Source organism: Pipistrellus kuhlii, unplaced genomic scaffold (genome assembly GCF_014108245.1).
Source record: "Pipistrellus kuhlii isolate mPipKuh1 unplaced genomic scaffold, mPipKuh1.p scaffold_m20_p_17, whole genome shotgun sequence".
NCBI lineage: Eukaryota > Metazoa > Chordata > Mammalia > Chiroptera > Vespertilionidae > Pipistrellus > Pipistrellus kuhlii.
Window position 1 is genome coordinate 948,712 of NW_023425482.1, and position 17,094 is coordinate 965,805.

The 17,094-nt window shown below is 45.3% G+C and overlaps 1 protein-coding gene and 1 pseudogene across 2 annotated transcripts; one reads left to right on the forward strand and one right to left on the reverse strand.

The window, feature by feature from the left end:
- Positions 1-73: 73 nt before the first annotated feature.
- On the forward strand, positions 74-1,556 carry POLR2I (RNA polymerase II subunit I). Of its 2 annotated transcripts, XM_045582500.1 has the most exons (7): positions 74-219; positions 303-442; positions 518-572; positions 837-910; positions 991-1,065; positions 1,174-1,225; positions 1,453-1,556. In XM_045582500.1, the coding sequence occupies exons 2-7, from the start codon at positions 384-386 to the stop codon at positions 1,513-1,515; spliced, it is 378 nt and encodes a 125-aa protein (XP_045438456.1). In that variant the 5' UTR covers positions 74-219; positions 303-383; the 3' UTR covers positions 1,516-1,556. The 2 variants fall into 2 exon arrangements, with proteins under 2 accessions (XP_045438456.1, XP_036296256.1); XM_036440363.2 differs by lacking the exon at positions 74-219 and having other exon boundaries at positions 232-442.
- Positions 1,557-13,659: 12,103 nt separating this feature from the next.
- LOC118720850 lies at positions 13,660-16,714 on the reverse strand (annotated as a pseudogene).
- Between the last annotated feature and the right edge of the window lie 380 nt (positions 16,715-17,094).

Below are 17,094 nucleotides of genomic sequence, written 5' to 3' on the forward strand. Positions count from 1 at the left end.
GAAGGACTGGCAGGCGTTTCCCCACCCCGCCCCGAGGGTAACTCGCGCATGTGCTCTCGGCTCCCCGAGAGCAGTGGCTTCTGGAAGTATTGCTAAGTGCTTTTCGCGTTACGTGACGCGTCGTATTCCGGGCTCTCGTCCCATACTACTCTATAAACTGGGGAAGCGAGGCCCACATTCAGAACCAATTACTTTAGGATATCAAAAGACTGAAGCAGGTAATTAATCAAATCTAAACGCAGAGAGCCGAGCACAAAGCCGCTAGCAGCCAGTGCTTGTGTGCAGCTCCGCCCCTCTCTCGGCGAAGCCAGTAAGACTGACCCTTCCCGCGACCGGTCGTGAGGCGGAGCGAGCGCGGAAGGTTTGGCAGGCAGTGCTGCGCGATGGACCCGGACGGGACCTACGAGCCGGGTTTCGTGGGTATTCGATTCTGCCAGGAATGGTGAGTCGGGGCAACAAGTGTGGAAGGGGAGCAAGTAATGGCCCCAGACTGACTTCTGGTCTCCCGTCCCCACAGTAACAACATGCTTTACCCCAAGGAGGACAAGGAGAACCGCATTTTGCTGTACGCGGTGAGCACGAGTCCGCGGTCTTCCCCGGGTCCACCCGTTCCCATCGTGGCCTCGCCCCACTCCCCATGACCGCTACTCTCTGCCGCCCGACTGTCCTGGTTTCTTCTGTCCCAAAATGAATCCGAATCCCCGCCTTTCCCTATCTCGAGGTGATTCTCGATACACCCCATTATCCCAACCTTGAGACCCCTAATCATCCTCTCCGGGGAAGACTCTGCCCTCCCTTTCAATTGCCTTTTTCCGGCCACTCTCGCCCTCCCGCAGTGCCGGAATTGTGATTACCAGCAGGAAGCCGACAACAGCTGCATCTACGTCAACAAAATCACGCACGAAGTGGAGTGAGTGCAGGACTGGACTTTAGGGACGGGGTTCTTAGAGCCACTGTCAGAGCATAATTATCCACCCTCTTCTCCCTCAGCGAACTGACCCAGATCATCGCTGACGTGTCCCAGGACCCCACATTGCCGCGAACCGAGGACCACCCGTGCCAGAAGTGAGCGCGCAGCTGTCTATTCCAGAGGGAGAGGGGCTCGGCCTCACTCGAGGGAAAGGGGAGGAGGAAGGAAGGGTTTGGTAACTGAGTGGCTAATTATCCCCTCAGGTGCGGCCACAAGGAGGCGGTATTTTTCCAGTCCCACAGTGCCCGTGCGGAGGTGAGTGGCATGAAGGCTTTCTGGATATCCTGTGTCCTTGGTCCTTCCTGGGAGCGGGAATACCAATACTGAGGGGAGCCTGCCCTTCCTGGCGTCTGAGCTGGGCTCTTACTAGTAGAAAAGCCCCTTGTCTTTTTTTTGGGGGTGAGGCTCTGCTGAATGGACGTTCTATGTTGTGCCCTCCCCTGGGTCCAGAACCTTCCTAACCTTGCATCCTTTTTTGCCAGGACGCTATGCGCTTGTACTATGTGTGCACTGCCCCTCACTGCGGCCACCGCTGGACGGAGTGAACCACTCTTCCCCATGTGTAATAAATACTCCGTTCTGTGAATGCATAGCCTGTGTTTTATTCGCCTCTCATGGGTTGGACACCGGGTGTACAGTCTCAAGCTGCGCAGTGCAGGGCCTGGTGTTGCGTGAAAGCTTTGGGTTCGAGCTAGTGAAGCCACAGTCCCTGCACACATGTAACTTTTACGGAGCTCACAGTAAGCAGTAAGTGTAGCTGGCTGGCTGACCGTGCATCTTCGCAAGATGTGTTTCAAGCAAGTATTATTGTGTAAATGGCTTTCCAGCAAGCCCTACAGTGGGAAAGATGGATCCCTGGGTGGATAGGACAGACAGGGCAGTGACCTCTTGACCAAAGCCAACCCACCTTACCCCCTGAATGTTTCCCCATTTCTATTCTAAGTACAGCCTCTACCCCACCATCTGCAGCCTCAGTACAAACACGGGCTAGGCACCAGGATGTTCTGCAGCTAGGAGGGTGTAGGGAGGCTTCTCTTTGCACACTTCAATTTGGTATCCTGTAACCAGTACCTGTCTTCACTTTACAACCCACAGCAGACCTCTACTCTGGTACTATCTTTACACCCATCTGATTAAGTATGTGGTATTCCAAGCTGAGTCTCTCCTCCACAAACACAAACAAAAAAAACTCTACATCCAGGCACCTCCCTCCATTTATTTCACCCCCACCCAGGATCCAGTAGCCCCTCTATGACCTTGTTGCTGCTCACTGGTGTGAATCCTCAAGTGGCACTTGAGGTCAAAGTCTTGTGAAAGCCCTTACCACAACAAATCACTATACACTTGTTGGCTGGAATTCTGCCCCACAGGACAGAGAGATCCCTAAGGCACTGCACACCCTGGGGAAATTGTGCTTGAGATGAAGCCTAACAGCTCACTACTAAGAAAGGAAAGGCCAGAAACCAAGATGGCGGCACAGGTAAGCACCTGAACTTGCTGCCTCACACAACCACTTCAAAACTACAACTAAAAGACAAAATAGGTATCTAGAACCACAGGAAGGCTGGCTGAGTGGAAATTATACAACTAGAAGGAAAGAGAAAAACACTAAGACACAGAGGAGGTACAGAGATGCAGAAGTGAAATGCAGAGGTACTGAGGCACACTCAAAAGGGGCTGGCAACTGAGTATGCTGTTGTTTTTTTCAATTGAGAGGGAGATAAAAGCTTTGACTGCTCTGAACTCCAGTTCTAGGCAAGACTCTGGGGACCCAGACTCATATGGGAAGAAACTGGCCTGTGTGGCATGGGGCAGAACTTGAGGGTGGCTTTCTCTCAGAGGTGCTTGCAGTGATCATTGTTCCTACACAGTACTGTGGGACACAGAGACACAGGATCTCTTCCAGGCAGGGCTGATGGTCAGCCATTGCTGTTTGCTCCACCCTGGTGATTCCCTGAGACCCACCCTACCCAATTTACAACCCCACCCAAGCTGTCCATAGAGGCTTTTGCATATGAATGGCGTGCTCCTTTGCAATCTGAAACCTAACTTACTGCAACTGGGTCAAAGAGCCCCAGAGCCTCCAAAAGAAGACCCAAGGCTCCACAGCAGCTTGCATTGCTTCACAGCTGGGCCTCATCTGGGCACCTCCAAACCCAAACAGAGAGGAGAAATCTGCAGATCTCTCTGAAGCTCCTGCTGGGTGGCCTCTCTCCTTAGAGAACCAAGAGCCAGTGTGCCCAATGGTCAGAGAGAGAGATTCAGACTACAACTTTTCAGATCATTAAGAGACACACTCAGGGGGCAGACTCAGTGAGTGCCAAAGCCCCACTGAAGCAAGTCTTGTCCCATAATGTGTCTCCAGCACAGAAGTTTCCCCATCATAGACACAATTGGCCTGGAGGTAAATTCCTCAAAGTGATATCTATAACAATCAAGGCTTAAGTATACTAGACTATGCACGCAGCCCACAAAGGGGTGCACCAAGAGTGTCCACCTCAGGTAACTGGAGAGACTCAGCCACTGGGCCCTATAGAACACCTAGCACACACACAAAGCCACCCTATCAACACAGGGAAGCAGCCAAAATGCGGAGACAGCCGAAACCAGTTTGGCTCAATGGATAGAGCTTCGGCTTGGGGACTAAAAAGTCCCGGGTTCGATTCCTGTCAAGGGCATGTACTTTGGTTGCGGGCATATCCCCAGTAGGGGGTGTGCAAGAGGCAGCTGATCGATGACTCTCTCTCATCAATGATTCTATAATAACTCTCTATCCCTCTCTTCCTCTCTGTACAAAATTAATAAAATATATATTTTTTTAAAAATGCAGAGACAAAGACACAGGTCACAAATGAAATAAATGGAGGAAAGCAAACTACTGGATATAGAGCTCAAAACCACGGTTATAAGGTTACTCAAGAAAATTCTAGAAACTGCCAGTAAATTTAGTGAGACCCTCAAGGAAATGAAAAAGGACCAACTAGAAATTAAGTATACACTGACTGAAATAAAAAAAATAATATACAGAGATCTAATAGCAGACTAGAGGATCACAAGAATCAAGTCAAAGATTTGAAATACAAAGAAGAAGAGAAAAAAATAAATAAAAGAAACCCAACTGGAAAAGCAAAAAGAAAAAAGAATCCAAAAATATAAAATAGTGTAAGAAACCTCTGGACAACTTCAAGGATACCAACATCCAAATTATGGGTATGCCAGAAGAAGAGAGCAAGATATTGAAAACCTACTTGAAGAAATAATGACAGAAAACTTCCCCTGGTAAAAGAGATAGACTTACAAGTTCAGTAAGCATAGAGAACTCCAAACAAAAGGAATCCAAAGAGGACCACACAAAGGCACATCATAATTAAAATGCCAACGGCAAAAGACAATATTAAAAGCAGCAAGAGAGGGAGGATCCAAGATGGCTGCTCCGGTAGACATCTAACCGCAGCAACACGCAACAATTTCAATGGAATACAACTAAAATGTAGAGTGGACATTGCCCAGAGCTACAGGTAGTCGACTGACTGAAAACTCTACAATAGGAAGGAGGGAGAAAACCAGAAGGAAAATCAGAGGAGCTGAAAAAAAACCTAAGGTACGGAGACATGCTGTGCGCCGGCACGCGCGGACAGGTTGCAGCCAGAGAGGAGGAGAGGGCTGGGTGCTACCTGGCGTTCCCTAGCAGGAAGGAAATAGAACCCCCAGCCTGAGCTGAACCCCCGAACCGGCAGCGCTGAGCCCCAGTTATGGGCCAGACACTGGGGACCCAGTCTCCGGTAGGGGGAGACGGGGCTGCGAGGCGGAATCCGGGGGAAGCAGTGAAAGGCTTGTGCGCAGAGGACTGAATGTTGACTCTGATGCTGGATTACCCTAGCCAGAAGGAACAGGGGCTCCGATGGCACTGAGCCTCAATCCGGACCGCCCCGAACTCCAAGTCTGGGCCAGTCCCTGGGGACCCAAGCTCAAGCAGAGGGAGACGGGATTGTGAGGTGGAGTCCTGGGAGAGCGGCAAAAGGCCGAGCCCCCGGAGTCACGCACACTGTGCGCAGAGGACAGTCTGTTGACTCTGATCCTGGACTCCCCTAGCGGGAGGGAGAAAGAAAGCTCCAGACTGGAGGAACGTGACAGGGAGCAGGAGCCCCTGCCGGACACCAGCCAGCCGGGCGCCGGCAGGGAGTCAGGCGACGGGGCCCCCAGGGGGGGGGGGGTTGCCCCTGAGCCTTCGACCACTGAGCGCGGGCAACAGAGCCAAGGCCGAGGGCTGCTTCCTGGGCAGCGCCGACCCCAGCAACAGGCTGAAGCAGCACAGGAGTCCGCGGAGAACAAAGGGGTGCCACAGGCCAACCTGCTGAGTTCCCAGGACAAGGAGGAAGAAACCAAAGAAGTTCTCAATGTGAAGAAATCAAGTGAGAGCAAAAGATAGTAAAATTACTTAAGAAAGAATACAAAGAAGATCTTGAAAAATCAAAGACTAAGTCAGAACTCAACTCACCAGCCAACATTGCAACATAAATGTGTTTTTAAAAAAAAAAGAAAAAAAAGAAAAAGGGACAGAATGTTGGAACAGCGGCGACCAGGCCTAGAGTGGCCAGGCACAAGGCAGTGGCGGCTGGGCCCGGAGCAGCATCAGCCAGGCCCCAGAAAAGCAGCGGCCAGAACCAGAGCATCAACAGCCAGCACTGAAGCAGCCAGACCTGGGGCAGTGGCAGCCAGGCCTGAGACGGAGGCGGCCAAGCCCAGGGTGGCCAGTCCAGGAACACCCAGACCCGGAGTGGCCGGGCCCAGAGAAGCCAGGCCCAGAGCAGCCAGGTTGGGAGCAGCCAGGCCCAGAACAGCAGTTGCCAAGCCCAGAGCATCCAGGCCGGGAGCGGCCAGGCTCGAAGTGGCCGGGCCCAGGGCAGCCGGGCCCAGAGCAGCCGGGTCGGGTGCGGCCAGGCCCGGAGCAGCAGCTGCCAGGCTGGGAGCGGCCAGGCCCGGAGCAGCGGCTGGCAGGCTGGGAGCGGCCAGGCCCGGAGTGGCCGGGCCCGGAGCAGCTGGGCCCAGAGCAGCCGGGTCTGGTGTGGCCAGGCCCAGAGCAGCGGCTGCCAGGCTGGGAGTGACCAGGCCGGGAGCGGCCGGATCTGGTGCAGCCAGGCCCGGAGCAGTGGTTGCCAGGCTGGGAGCGGCCAGGCCTGGAGCAGCGGCTGCCAGGCTGGGAGCGGCCAGGACCAGAGCAGCCGGGTCAGTTGCGGCCAGGCCCGGAGCAGCAACTGCCAGGCTGGGAGCAGCCAGGCCTGGAGCAGCAGCTGCCAGGCTGGGAGCAGCCGAGCCTGGAGCAACCGGGCCCAGAGCAGCCGGGTCGGGTACGGCCAGGCCTGGAGCAGCAACAGCCAAGTCCAGAGCAACTAGGCCGGGAGCGGCAGTGACCAGACCCGGAGCAGCTGGTTGTGGAAAGAACCAGAGCAACAGAGGCCAGGCCCGGAGCAGCCAGGCCTGGGACAGCTTGCTTCTCGCCTGCCCCTGCCCCACGGCTGCCTCTCAGACATGGCTGGAAACTTTTGCGGGAACTTGAGGGTCTGCTGAATCAAGTGATGAAGGCTTAGATCTGGATGTGTTGAGTTAGTATAGCGCTGGGGTGTTGATCTGTGAGTGCCTTGTGTGGGGCCTGGATGAGGCTGGTTGACCTATTTGGAAATGTCTTTTGTGTGAAGTGTATGTGGAGGTATTATTGATATGAGAAAATGCTAAGTAACAGATTTACTATCTGAAAAGGGATTTACTATCGGGGAAAGGGAGGGAGGAAGAGACTGAACATAAACTGTGCACCTATGGATGAGGATAATGGGGGATGGGGAGGGGGCGGAAGGTGGGGTGGGAACCTGGTGGAGGGGGGAAGAAATGAGGAACCTTTGTAATAATATGAACAATAAAGATTGATTTAAAAAATAAATAAATAAAAGCAGCAAGAGAAAAATAGTTACCTACAAGGGTATACCTATATGACTGTAAGCTGATTTCACAACAGAAACTATGCAGGACAGAAGGGAGTAGCAAGAAATATTCAAAGTGATGAAGAGCAAGAACCTACAACCAAGATTACTCTACCCAACAAAGCTATTATTTAGAATTGAAGGTCAGATAAAGAGCTTTGCAGATAGGAAAAAGCTAAAGGAATTCATCACCGCCAAATCATTCATATTATATGAAATGCTGAAGGATAGTCTTTAAGAAGAGGAAGAATAAAAAGATAAAGATAATAATTATGAACAACAAAGTGACAACAATTACATATCTATCAACAAGTAAACCTAAAAATCAAGTGAATAAAAAGTCTGATAAATAGAATAAACTGGTGAATATAATAGGATCAAGGGCATAGAAAGGGTGTGGACTGACAATTCTTGGGGGAAAGGGGTGTGGGGAGTGTGGGAAGAGACTGGACAAAAATCGTACACCTATGGATAATGACAGTGTGTGAGGGGTATAAGAGCTGAGTGTGGGATTGGAACCAGTTGGAGGGGAGCTGGGGGGGAAACAAGAGGAATGACTGTAATAATCTGAACAATAAAGATTTATTAGTAAATGAAAGATGAGAGAGAAGGCCTGAGACCAGGACTACGGGCTTTATTAGAGGAGAAGGAACCCTGCTGGGCTGCCTCCCAAAGGAAGAGAGCACATGTGCAGGGGTGAAGGTGCCTTTTGAAGGGAGGAAAGGGAAGGGATGGGGATTAGGTACTCTGCACACACTGATTGGTGGTTTCATATAAGGCACATGATTAGGGACTTAGGAATTGGGGGCTTAGTGTATTTGGCAGGTGCTGATTGGTGGTTCATTATACAGTCCATATAAGGTGCCTGGTTAGGTGCTCAGGAATGTTCGAGCTGCAGATAGAGTTTATATGATTCTCCATCCATCAGTTGGGGGAAGGGAGGATCTATCATTTCAGGCCTTCTGGTAATATTTTTTTTTAATTGAGAGTCCAGGCAAGGTCAGGGAGTGAAGGTCCATCTTTCGCAGCTTCTTCTAGCTGAGAGGGGGTGTTGTTAGGGGCATCTACCCAAGGTCTGAAGGATTCTTGTGTTAGGTTCTGAATTCAGGGCCAGAAAGATCTCTCCCACATTCTGGTTGGTGAACACCTGCATTCTGTTCTGTAAGAAACTAGTGAAACAACACATGAGGCAGGGGCTAAAGAGCAAAATTAAAAGAATAAATACCAGTGGTCTTAATAATGGGAGGAGCCATTGGGGTAAATGAGTGAAAAATGGGTAGTGTTTTCCATGCTGGTCGAGGGGTGCAGCTGTATGATTTTCCCAAGAGACTGGTTGGTGAAGTCTTTTTTTTTTTTTTTTTTTTTTTTAAAAATTATTAAATTATTATCTGTGTACATATACCATTGCCCCCCCCCCCGCATACATGCCCTCCCTCCCCAGAGTTTTGTGTCCATTGGTTGTATTTATACTTATATGCATGTATACAAGTCCTTCAGTTGATCTATTATCTTCCCCAGATCTCCCTCCCCTCCCTGCTGTAATTTGACAGTCTGCTTATTGCTTTACTGTCTCTATATCTATCTTTTGGTTCATCAGTTTATAGTGTTCTTTATTGTCCATAAATGAGTGAGATCATGTGGTATTTCTCTTTCATTGACTGGCTTATTTCACTCAGCATGATGTTCTCCAATTCCATCCAGGTTGCTGCAAATGATGAGAATTCCTTCTTTTTTATGGCAGCATAATATTCCATTGTGTAGATGTACCATGGTTTTTTGATCCAATCATCTGCTGATGGGCACCTAGGCTGTTTCCAGATTCTAGCTATTGTAGATTGTGCTGCTATGAACATAGGGGTGCATATATCCTTTCTGATTGGTGTTTCTAGTTTCTTGGGCTATATTGCTAGGAGTGGGATTACTGGGTCAAATGGGAGTTCCATTTTCAGTTTTTTGAGGAAGCTCCACACTGTTCTCCACAGTGTTTGCACCAGTCTGCATTCCCACCAGCAGTGCACGAGGGTTCCTTTTTCTCCACAACCTCGCCAACACTCGTCATTTGTTGATTTGTTGATGTTAGCCATTCTGACAGGTGTGAGATGATTCCACATTGTTGTTTTGATTTGCGTCTCTTGGATAGTGACTTTGAGCCTGTTTTCAAGTGCCTTTTGGCCTTCCTTCTGTCTTCTTTTGAAAATATTCTATTTAGGTCCATTGCCCATTTTTTAATTGGGTCATTCATCTTCCTTTTATTTAGTTGTATAAGCTGTTTGTAGATGTTGAAGATTAAACCTTTATCAGTGATAACATTTGCAAATATGTTTTCCAATACAGTGGGCTTTCTTGTTGTTTTGTTGATGGTTTCTTTTGCTGTGAAAAAGCTTTTTATTTTGATGTAGTCCCATTTGGTTATTTTCTCTTTACCTTTCATTGCTCTAGGCGCAGGGGTCCTCAAACTTTTTAAAGTGGGGGCCAGATCACGGTCCCTCAGAGAGCTGGAGGGCCGGACTATATGAACTACTAATTCCTACTGTAACACCTCGGCTGCGCTCACTGCCCAAAAAACCTGGCGGGCCGGATCAGACTTCTCTGTGGGCCACATGTGGCCCACGGGCCGTAGTTTGAAGACGCCTGTTAGGGGCAGTATCAGTGAAGAAGTTCTTTTGGCATATGTCAGAGATTTTGCTACCTGTGGATGTCTCTAGTATTTTTATGGTTTCCCGTCTTATGTTTAAGTCCTGTATCCATTTTGAGTATATTTTTGTGTATGGTGTAAGTTGGTAATCTAGTTTCATTTTTTTGCAAGTGACTGTCCAATTTTCCCAACACCATTTATTGAAGAGACTATCTTGACTCCATTGTATGTTCATACCTCCTTTGTCAAATATTGAGTATAGAGGTTTGGGTCGATATCCGGATTCTCTATTCTATTCCATTGATCTACCGTGTTTCCCCGAAAATAAGACATCCTCCAAAAATAAGACCTAATGCATAGAAAAATAAGACATCCCCTGAAAATAAGATCTAGCGCATCTTTGGGAGCAAAAATTAATATAAGACACTGTCTTATTTTGGGGGAAACGAAATATGTCTATTCTTGTGCCAATACCAGGCTGCTTTGAGAACAGTGTCTTTGTAATACAGCTTGAAATCTGGTATTGAGATTCCTCCTACTTTATTCTTCTTTATCAGAATTTCTGTGGCTATTTGGGGTCTTTTCTTGTTCCAGATGAATTTTTGGAGAGTTCTTTCTAGGTCTGTGAAGTATGCCATTGGTATTTTAATGGGGAGTGCATTGAACTTATGAATTGCTTTGGGAAGTATGGAAATTTTGATGATGTTAATTCTACCAATCCATGAACATGGTATGTTCTTTTATCTGTTTACATCTTCCTCTATCTCTTTTTTTCAGTGCCATGAAGTTTTCCTCATATAGGTCTTTTATCTCCTTAGTTAAGTTTATTCCTAGGTATCTTAGTATTTTTGGTGCAATGGTAAATGGAATTGCTTTTGTAGTCTCTGTTTCTGTAAGTTCACTGTTGGTGTATAGAAATGCCATAGATTTCTTGGTGTTAATTTTGTATTCTGCTATATTGCCAAATTCATTTATTAAATGTCTTTTGGGTTTTGGATGTACAATATCATGTCATCTGCAAATAAGGATAATTTTACTTCTTCTTTTCCAATTTGAATGCCTTTTATTTCTTCTTCTTGTCTAATTGCAATGGCTAGTACTTCCAGTTCTATGTCAAACAGGAGTGGTGAGAGTGGGCATCCCTGTCTTGTTCCTGTTCTTAGAGGAAATGGTTTTAGTTTTTGCCCATTGAGTATGATGTTGGCTGTGGGTTTATCATATATAGCTTTTATTATGTTGAGGTCTGATCCTTCTATTCCCACCTTGTTGAGAGTTTTCATCAGGAAAGGGTGTTGGATTTTATCAAATGCTTTTTCTGCATCAACTGATATGACTATATGATTTTTATTTCTGTTTGTTTATGTGATGTATCGCCTTTACTGATTTGCAGATATTGTACCATCATTGTATTCCCGGAATAAATCCTACTTGGCCATGGTGTATGATCTTTCTGATGTACTGCTGGAGCCGATTTGCTAGAATTTTGTTGAGAATATTGGAATCTATGTTCATGAGAGATATTGGCCTATAATTCTCTTTCATTGTGTTGTCTTTATCTGGTTTTGGTATTAGGGTGATGCTGGCTTCATAAAAGGAGTTTGGAAGTGTTCCTTCCTCTTGAATTTTTTGGAATAGTCTGAGGAGGATAGGTTCCTTGAATGTTTGGTAAAACTCTCCTGTGAAGCCATCTGTCCCCAGGCTTTTGTTTGCTGGAAGCTTTTTGATGACTGTTTCAATTTCTTCCAAAGTCACTGGTCTATTGAGATTTTTAGATTCTTCCTGGTTGAGTTTTGGAAGGCTGTATTTTTCTAAAAAATATGTCCATTTCCTCCAGGTTGTTCAGTTTGTTGGAATAGAGTTGTTGATAGTATTTTATAACAATCCTTTGTATTTTGGTGGGGTCTGTTGTTATTTCACCTCTTTCATTTCTGATTTTGTTTATTTGGGTCCTCTGTTTTTGTTTCTTGGTTAGTCTGACTAGAGGTTCATCAATCTTGTTTATCCTTTCAAAGAATCAGCTCTTGGTTTTGTTGATCTTATGTAATGTTTCTTTGGTCTCTATGTCATTTATCTCCGCTCTGATTTTTGTTATTTTCTTCCTTCTGCTTACACTGGGCTTTTCTTGTTGCTCTTTTTCTAACTCTTTGAGTTGTAGAATTAGATAATTTGTTACCATTTTTTCTTGTTTTTTTTTTTTTTTTTTTTTTTTTTTTTTTTTTTTGCAATAGGCTTGTAGAGATATGAACTTCCCTCTCAAAACTGCTTTTGCTGTGTCCCATAGATTTTGGATAGTTGTGTTTTCATTGTCATTTGTTTCCAGGATGTTTTTAATTTCTTCCTTGATTTCTCTGGTAACCCAGTCCTTGTTCAATAGCATGCTATTTAGTCTCCATGTGTTTGATTTCTTTGGATTATTTTTATTGTAGTTGATTTCCAATTTTAAGCCACTATGATCTGAGAAGATGCTTGATATGATTTCTATCTTCTTGAATTTGAAGAGACTTTGCCTATGTCCCAACATGTGGTCTGTCTTTGAAAATGACCCATATGCACTTGAGAAGAATGTATATTCTGTGGCTTTGGGGTGAAATGTTCTGAAGATGTTGATTAATTCCATCTGGTCTAGTACATCATTTAGGATTGATGTTTCTTTGCTGATTTTTTGTTTAGATGATTTGTCCAAAGGTGACTGTGGGGTATTAAAATCTCCTACTATGATTGTATTGCTATTTATCTCTCCTTTAATGTCCTCCAGCAGTTTTTATTTTTTTATTTTTTTATTTTATGTATTTGGGTGCTCCTGTATTGGGTGCATATATGTTTACCAGGGTTATTTCTTCTTGTTGGATTGCTCCCTTTAGTATAATGAAGTGGCCTTCATTATCTCTTGTTATGTCCTTCACTTTGAGATCTAATTTGTCAGATATTAGTATTGCTACCCCAGCTTTTTTTTTTTTTTTCATTTCCATTCTCCTGTAAAACCTTTTCCATCCCTTCTCCCTCAGTCTGTGTGTGTCTTTTTTTCTGAAATGGGTTTCTTGTAGACAGCAGATATATGGGTCTTGTTTTCTTACCCAATCTGTTACCCTATGTCTTTTGATTGGAGCATTTAATCCATTTACATTTAAAGTTATTACTGATAGGTACTTATTTGACACCATTTTTATTCTATACCCCTGTGTTCCTTCTTTGCTTCATATTTCTTTATTTTTACAGTAGACCCTTTAGCATTTCTTGCATTGCTGGTTTGGTGGAGATAAATTCCTTTAGTCTTTTTTTGTCTGTGAAGCTCCTGATTTCACCTTCAATTTTGATTGATAGCCTTGCTGGGTACAGTATTCTTGGAGTCAGACCCTTCCTTTGCATGACTTTGTATATTTCATACCATTCCTTTCTGGCCTGCTGAGTTTCTGTGGAGAAATCAGTTGCTGATCTGATGGGGGTTCCTTTATATGTAACATTCTGTCTCTCTCTGGCTGCTTTTAAGATTCTTACTTTGTTGTTGATGTTTGCCAATTTAATTATAATGTGCCTTGGCATCGGTCTTTTGGTATTCATTTTGCTTGGGACTCTGCGAGCATCTTGGATTTATGTGTGTTTTTTCTTCTCTATCTCATGAAAGTTTTCTGTCATTATTTCTTGAAATACGTTTTCCATGTCTTCCTCAGTTTCCTTTCCTTCTGGAACCCTTATTATTCGAATATTGTTTTGTTTTGATTGTCCCAAAGCTTCCATAGGCTCTCCTCCTGCTTTTTAATGTTGTTTTTTCTAGAAGCTGCTCTAATTGGGTATTTTTTTTTCATCTTTTTTTATAGTTTAAAGTATCTACATTCTTTACTTATAGGTTTTTAAAAAGCAAGCAAGCAAACAAACAAACAAACAAAAACATGTTGAGCCCAGCTGGTGGCTCAGTTGGTTGAACATTTTCCTGTATACCAAAAGGTCAGTGGATTCCTGGTCAGGGTATAGCCCCAGGTTGTTTGATCCCTAGTTGGGATGCTTATAGCAGACAACCAATCGGTGTTTCTCTCTTTCTCCCTTCCTCTCTAAAATTAATAAACATATTATTTTTTTAAAAAAAACTACCTACAAGGACCTTTCAAATGTTTTTGATTCTCAGAATCATCCTGGGAGATAAGCAGGCTTTAGTTATTCATTCTAATGAGGTATTTTCCTCCATAAACACAGAAGACTGCCAAGAAAAGTTTGCTTTTGGATCCTAGTTTTTAAAAAGCTGTTTTTCTGGTAAGTTTGCTTTCAGAAATTGTATTTAAACATTTTTTATTTTCATAAGTCCATCCTTTACAAAGAAGATAAGAAATTTCTGAAGTCCACCTTTGAATTCTTTTTGGATTCACTCTGGCTAAGTAACATTTTCAGTTGAGAGAAGTGTTTCTTTGTTCTGTTTACATTTTTTGAGGAGCAGGTGGGTATAGACTGTCCAGATGCAGGTGTTCTGAAAGTCCATGTCGGGCTCTTGCCTTTGGAAACAGACAGCCTGAGATTAAGGTTTGCAGAGCTGAGAGTCTTTCTCTTGGGGGTCTTCAGGCTGAGCTTCTTCGCAGGCGTGGCAGGATTGCTCCTCAGGGCTAACAGAAAGCTTCTACTCTTACCATGATGTTTAACTGTTTTGTTGCATGTTTTACAAGTAACCAACAGTACACTTTTAGAGTCTTGGTACTTTTTCACAACTTTGCTTCTTTAAAACTGAGTGTACAATTTCTTGCTTCAATTAAGAAGTTTCTGTATTCTTTGTGTCAGTTTGGACTTGGGTTTGAGGTGTACTCGAGAATTATCCAGAATCAGCAACTGGAAACAGTATGGGCATGTTCCTTCAAAAGTGCTTTTAGCATCTTGTGACAAACTGAAGCCCCAGAGGAGATAGCGGGCCTGGCCCGGGCAATGATCCTGCAGTTTGCGCACCGCAGCCTCGAGGTAGTGCTTCTCTTTTTTCCATCTTGTCTTCTAGCTCACTGATGCGGTCCTCTGCTTCTTTTAGTCTACACTTGATGCTTTCTATTGAGTTCTTCATAGTAGCGATGTCATTTTTCATTTCTTCTTGGTTCATCTTCATTTCCTCTTGGTTCTTCTTCAATTCCTCTTGATTCTTCTTCATTTCTTACTCATATTGTCAAATTTCTCTTCTATTCTTTTTAGCCATCTTATGATCATTACTCTGAATTCTTGCTCTGGTAGGTTGCTTGCCTCTAACTTGTTTGCTTCCTTTTCTGGTGATGCCTGCTTTTATTTCATGTGTGGGATATTTCTTTGTCTCCCCATGGTCTCTCTTTTCAGGATGTCTGGTTATATAGTTCTCTTTCTCCTTTCCTTGGGTGATTGAAGAACTCCCTTGAATCCATGTGTTTGTGCCGATTGGGGCATCACAGCTGTTTGGTGGTCTCCTTTGTTGTGGGTTTTTCAGGCCTCAGATAAGATCCTCTATTCTTTGTAAGATGGCGTAGCTTTCCCTCTGAGCCTGTAGCTCCGGGAGAGGTCTCCACTGCAGTGCTGGCTGCTTGGTCGGGAAATCCTGTCCAGCAGACCCTTATCTTCTCTTAGAGTCCTGCTACCCCTTAGCTTGCCAAATAATACTCACTGAGTGACTCAGATGCTCCTTCTATCTGCTCTGGGACTAGGCTCAGAACAGGTCCATCTGTTCGGCCGCCATTTTGTCTCCTCTCTGCTTGGTGAAGTCTTGAGAATGATCCTGTTGAGTCACTTGGGAGGTAAAAGCTGGTTCTGAGACTGCCACAGTGTCACTTGTCTGGGTTTGCTGCTTTTCTGGGCCTGGAGCTGAAAGACAACTGAGACCAGATGTTATTTTTAGGGAATAAAAGAGTAGCGGTCTCAGTTGCCTCATTAGTGATATGAAAGGGGAGAATAGGTTACCCTGGGGGTGAGGTCCTAAGACAGGGTTTCAAAATAGGTAGAGCAGTGGTTAAGCTCTCTGTGGCAGTTCCAGCACATGCTGTGATGCAGAGGGTTAGGAGGAGAGGGATGATCTGGACTGCCCTTTTGTGTCAGATATGATGGGTTACAGGGACAGGTAAAGATCAATTATTGGGGCTGCATCTACATTGGGTGAGAGATAGATAAGAGTACAGATTCCTGTCCAACTGATGGGGAGACATATGTATGTGTTTTCCCACAGAGGAAGAAAAATCCCTGATCACAGAGACAAGCTGATAGATATTAGAAGAGGTGACTAAAGGGTATGAGATTCCTTTTTCTAGTTTCACACTCCAAGCTGAGAGGGTAGTTGTCATGGTGCTACCAATAAGGGGAGACAGATGAGTAATTGAGATTGTATTACAGTGAAAGTGGGTGGGAAAAAGAAGGATAGGAGTAGTAAAATCCAGGGACCTGGATGGTTGGATAAGAGGTTAGACACTGAATATTCTGGTTTAGCTGAAGAAGTATCCAGCAACCTTGTGCTGCCAGGCTTGGAGACTGAAGCCTCACTTTCTTGCTCAGAATAACTTCTTTCTTTATACATTTCCCTTCTTCCTTCCTTCCTTCTCTCTCTCTCTTTCTCTCCTCTCTTTTTCTTTTTACCTTTCTCTGTTCCATCTCATCATATGCAAAACCTTCACAATTTCAAATTAGCCTTCAAACTTTCCTTCTATGTCCTTCAAAAATGCATAACCATGCCTCAGACCTTCTATTAAGTATTTCTAAAGGTCAGGGGGCAGTAGACAGGCTCTTCAGCCCATGCCCAGGCTATCCAGGCCTCTAGCAGCTTCAATCCCAAACTGCCACATTTTTCCTATACATAATGATCATAGAGGAAATAAGGAGATGAGGCATTTACAGTTCAAGGAATGGCTCTGCCTTGTGGGGTAAGAGAGTGAAACTGAGGTAGGTGACTGTGGTTTGGGACAACTGGGTTTTATGAGAGATGCCTGGTAGCCCTGGCTGGGCACCAAGGTAGAATGAGGAAAGAGTGAATGGAGGTATTTATTATAGTAAGATGCAGTGTAGAATTGAGGTGGCTAATGGCTGTGAGATTAACCTGTCAACCCCCATAATAGAGACTGAGGAGGGGAAAAGGGTCCCAGGGAATTCAGAGAGGGCAGAATAAGTGGCCCTAGTATCAATTAAGAAGGTGATCTGCTTACCAGCCATCACAGTCATTACCCGAGGCTCTGCCCTGGTGATGTAAGTCTGTGGGGCCCTGTCAGGGCCTGATAGCTTCTTTGGTGGCCAGTCCCAAGAGGTCTGGGAGCTCCAAACCAGATCCAGAGGGCGGCCATGCTGGACTGGCTGAGACCAGACCCAGAGGGGCTAGACTACAGTCTGGTTTCCAGTGGCCTTCCCTTCCACAGCTTGGGCTGGGCCCAGGTGGAGGTCTCAGGTTTGAGCAGGACTTGGCTTAGTGTCTTTCCTTGCTGCATTTGAAGCATGGGCCCGGGGGAGACTTAGCCCCTGAGTGTCGGAAACCGAATATTGTCACTAATAGAGAAATGTGTAAAGGGAATCGGGAAGGCTGGTCAACCTTAATGGCTCTGAATGGT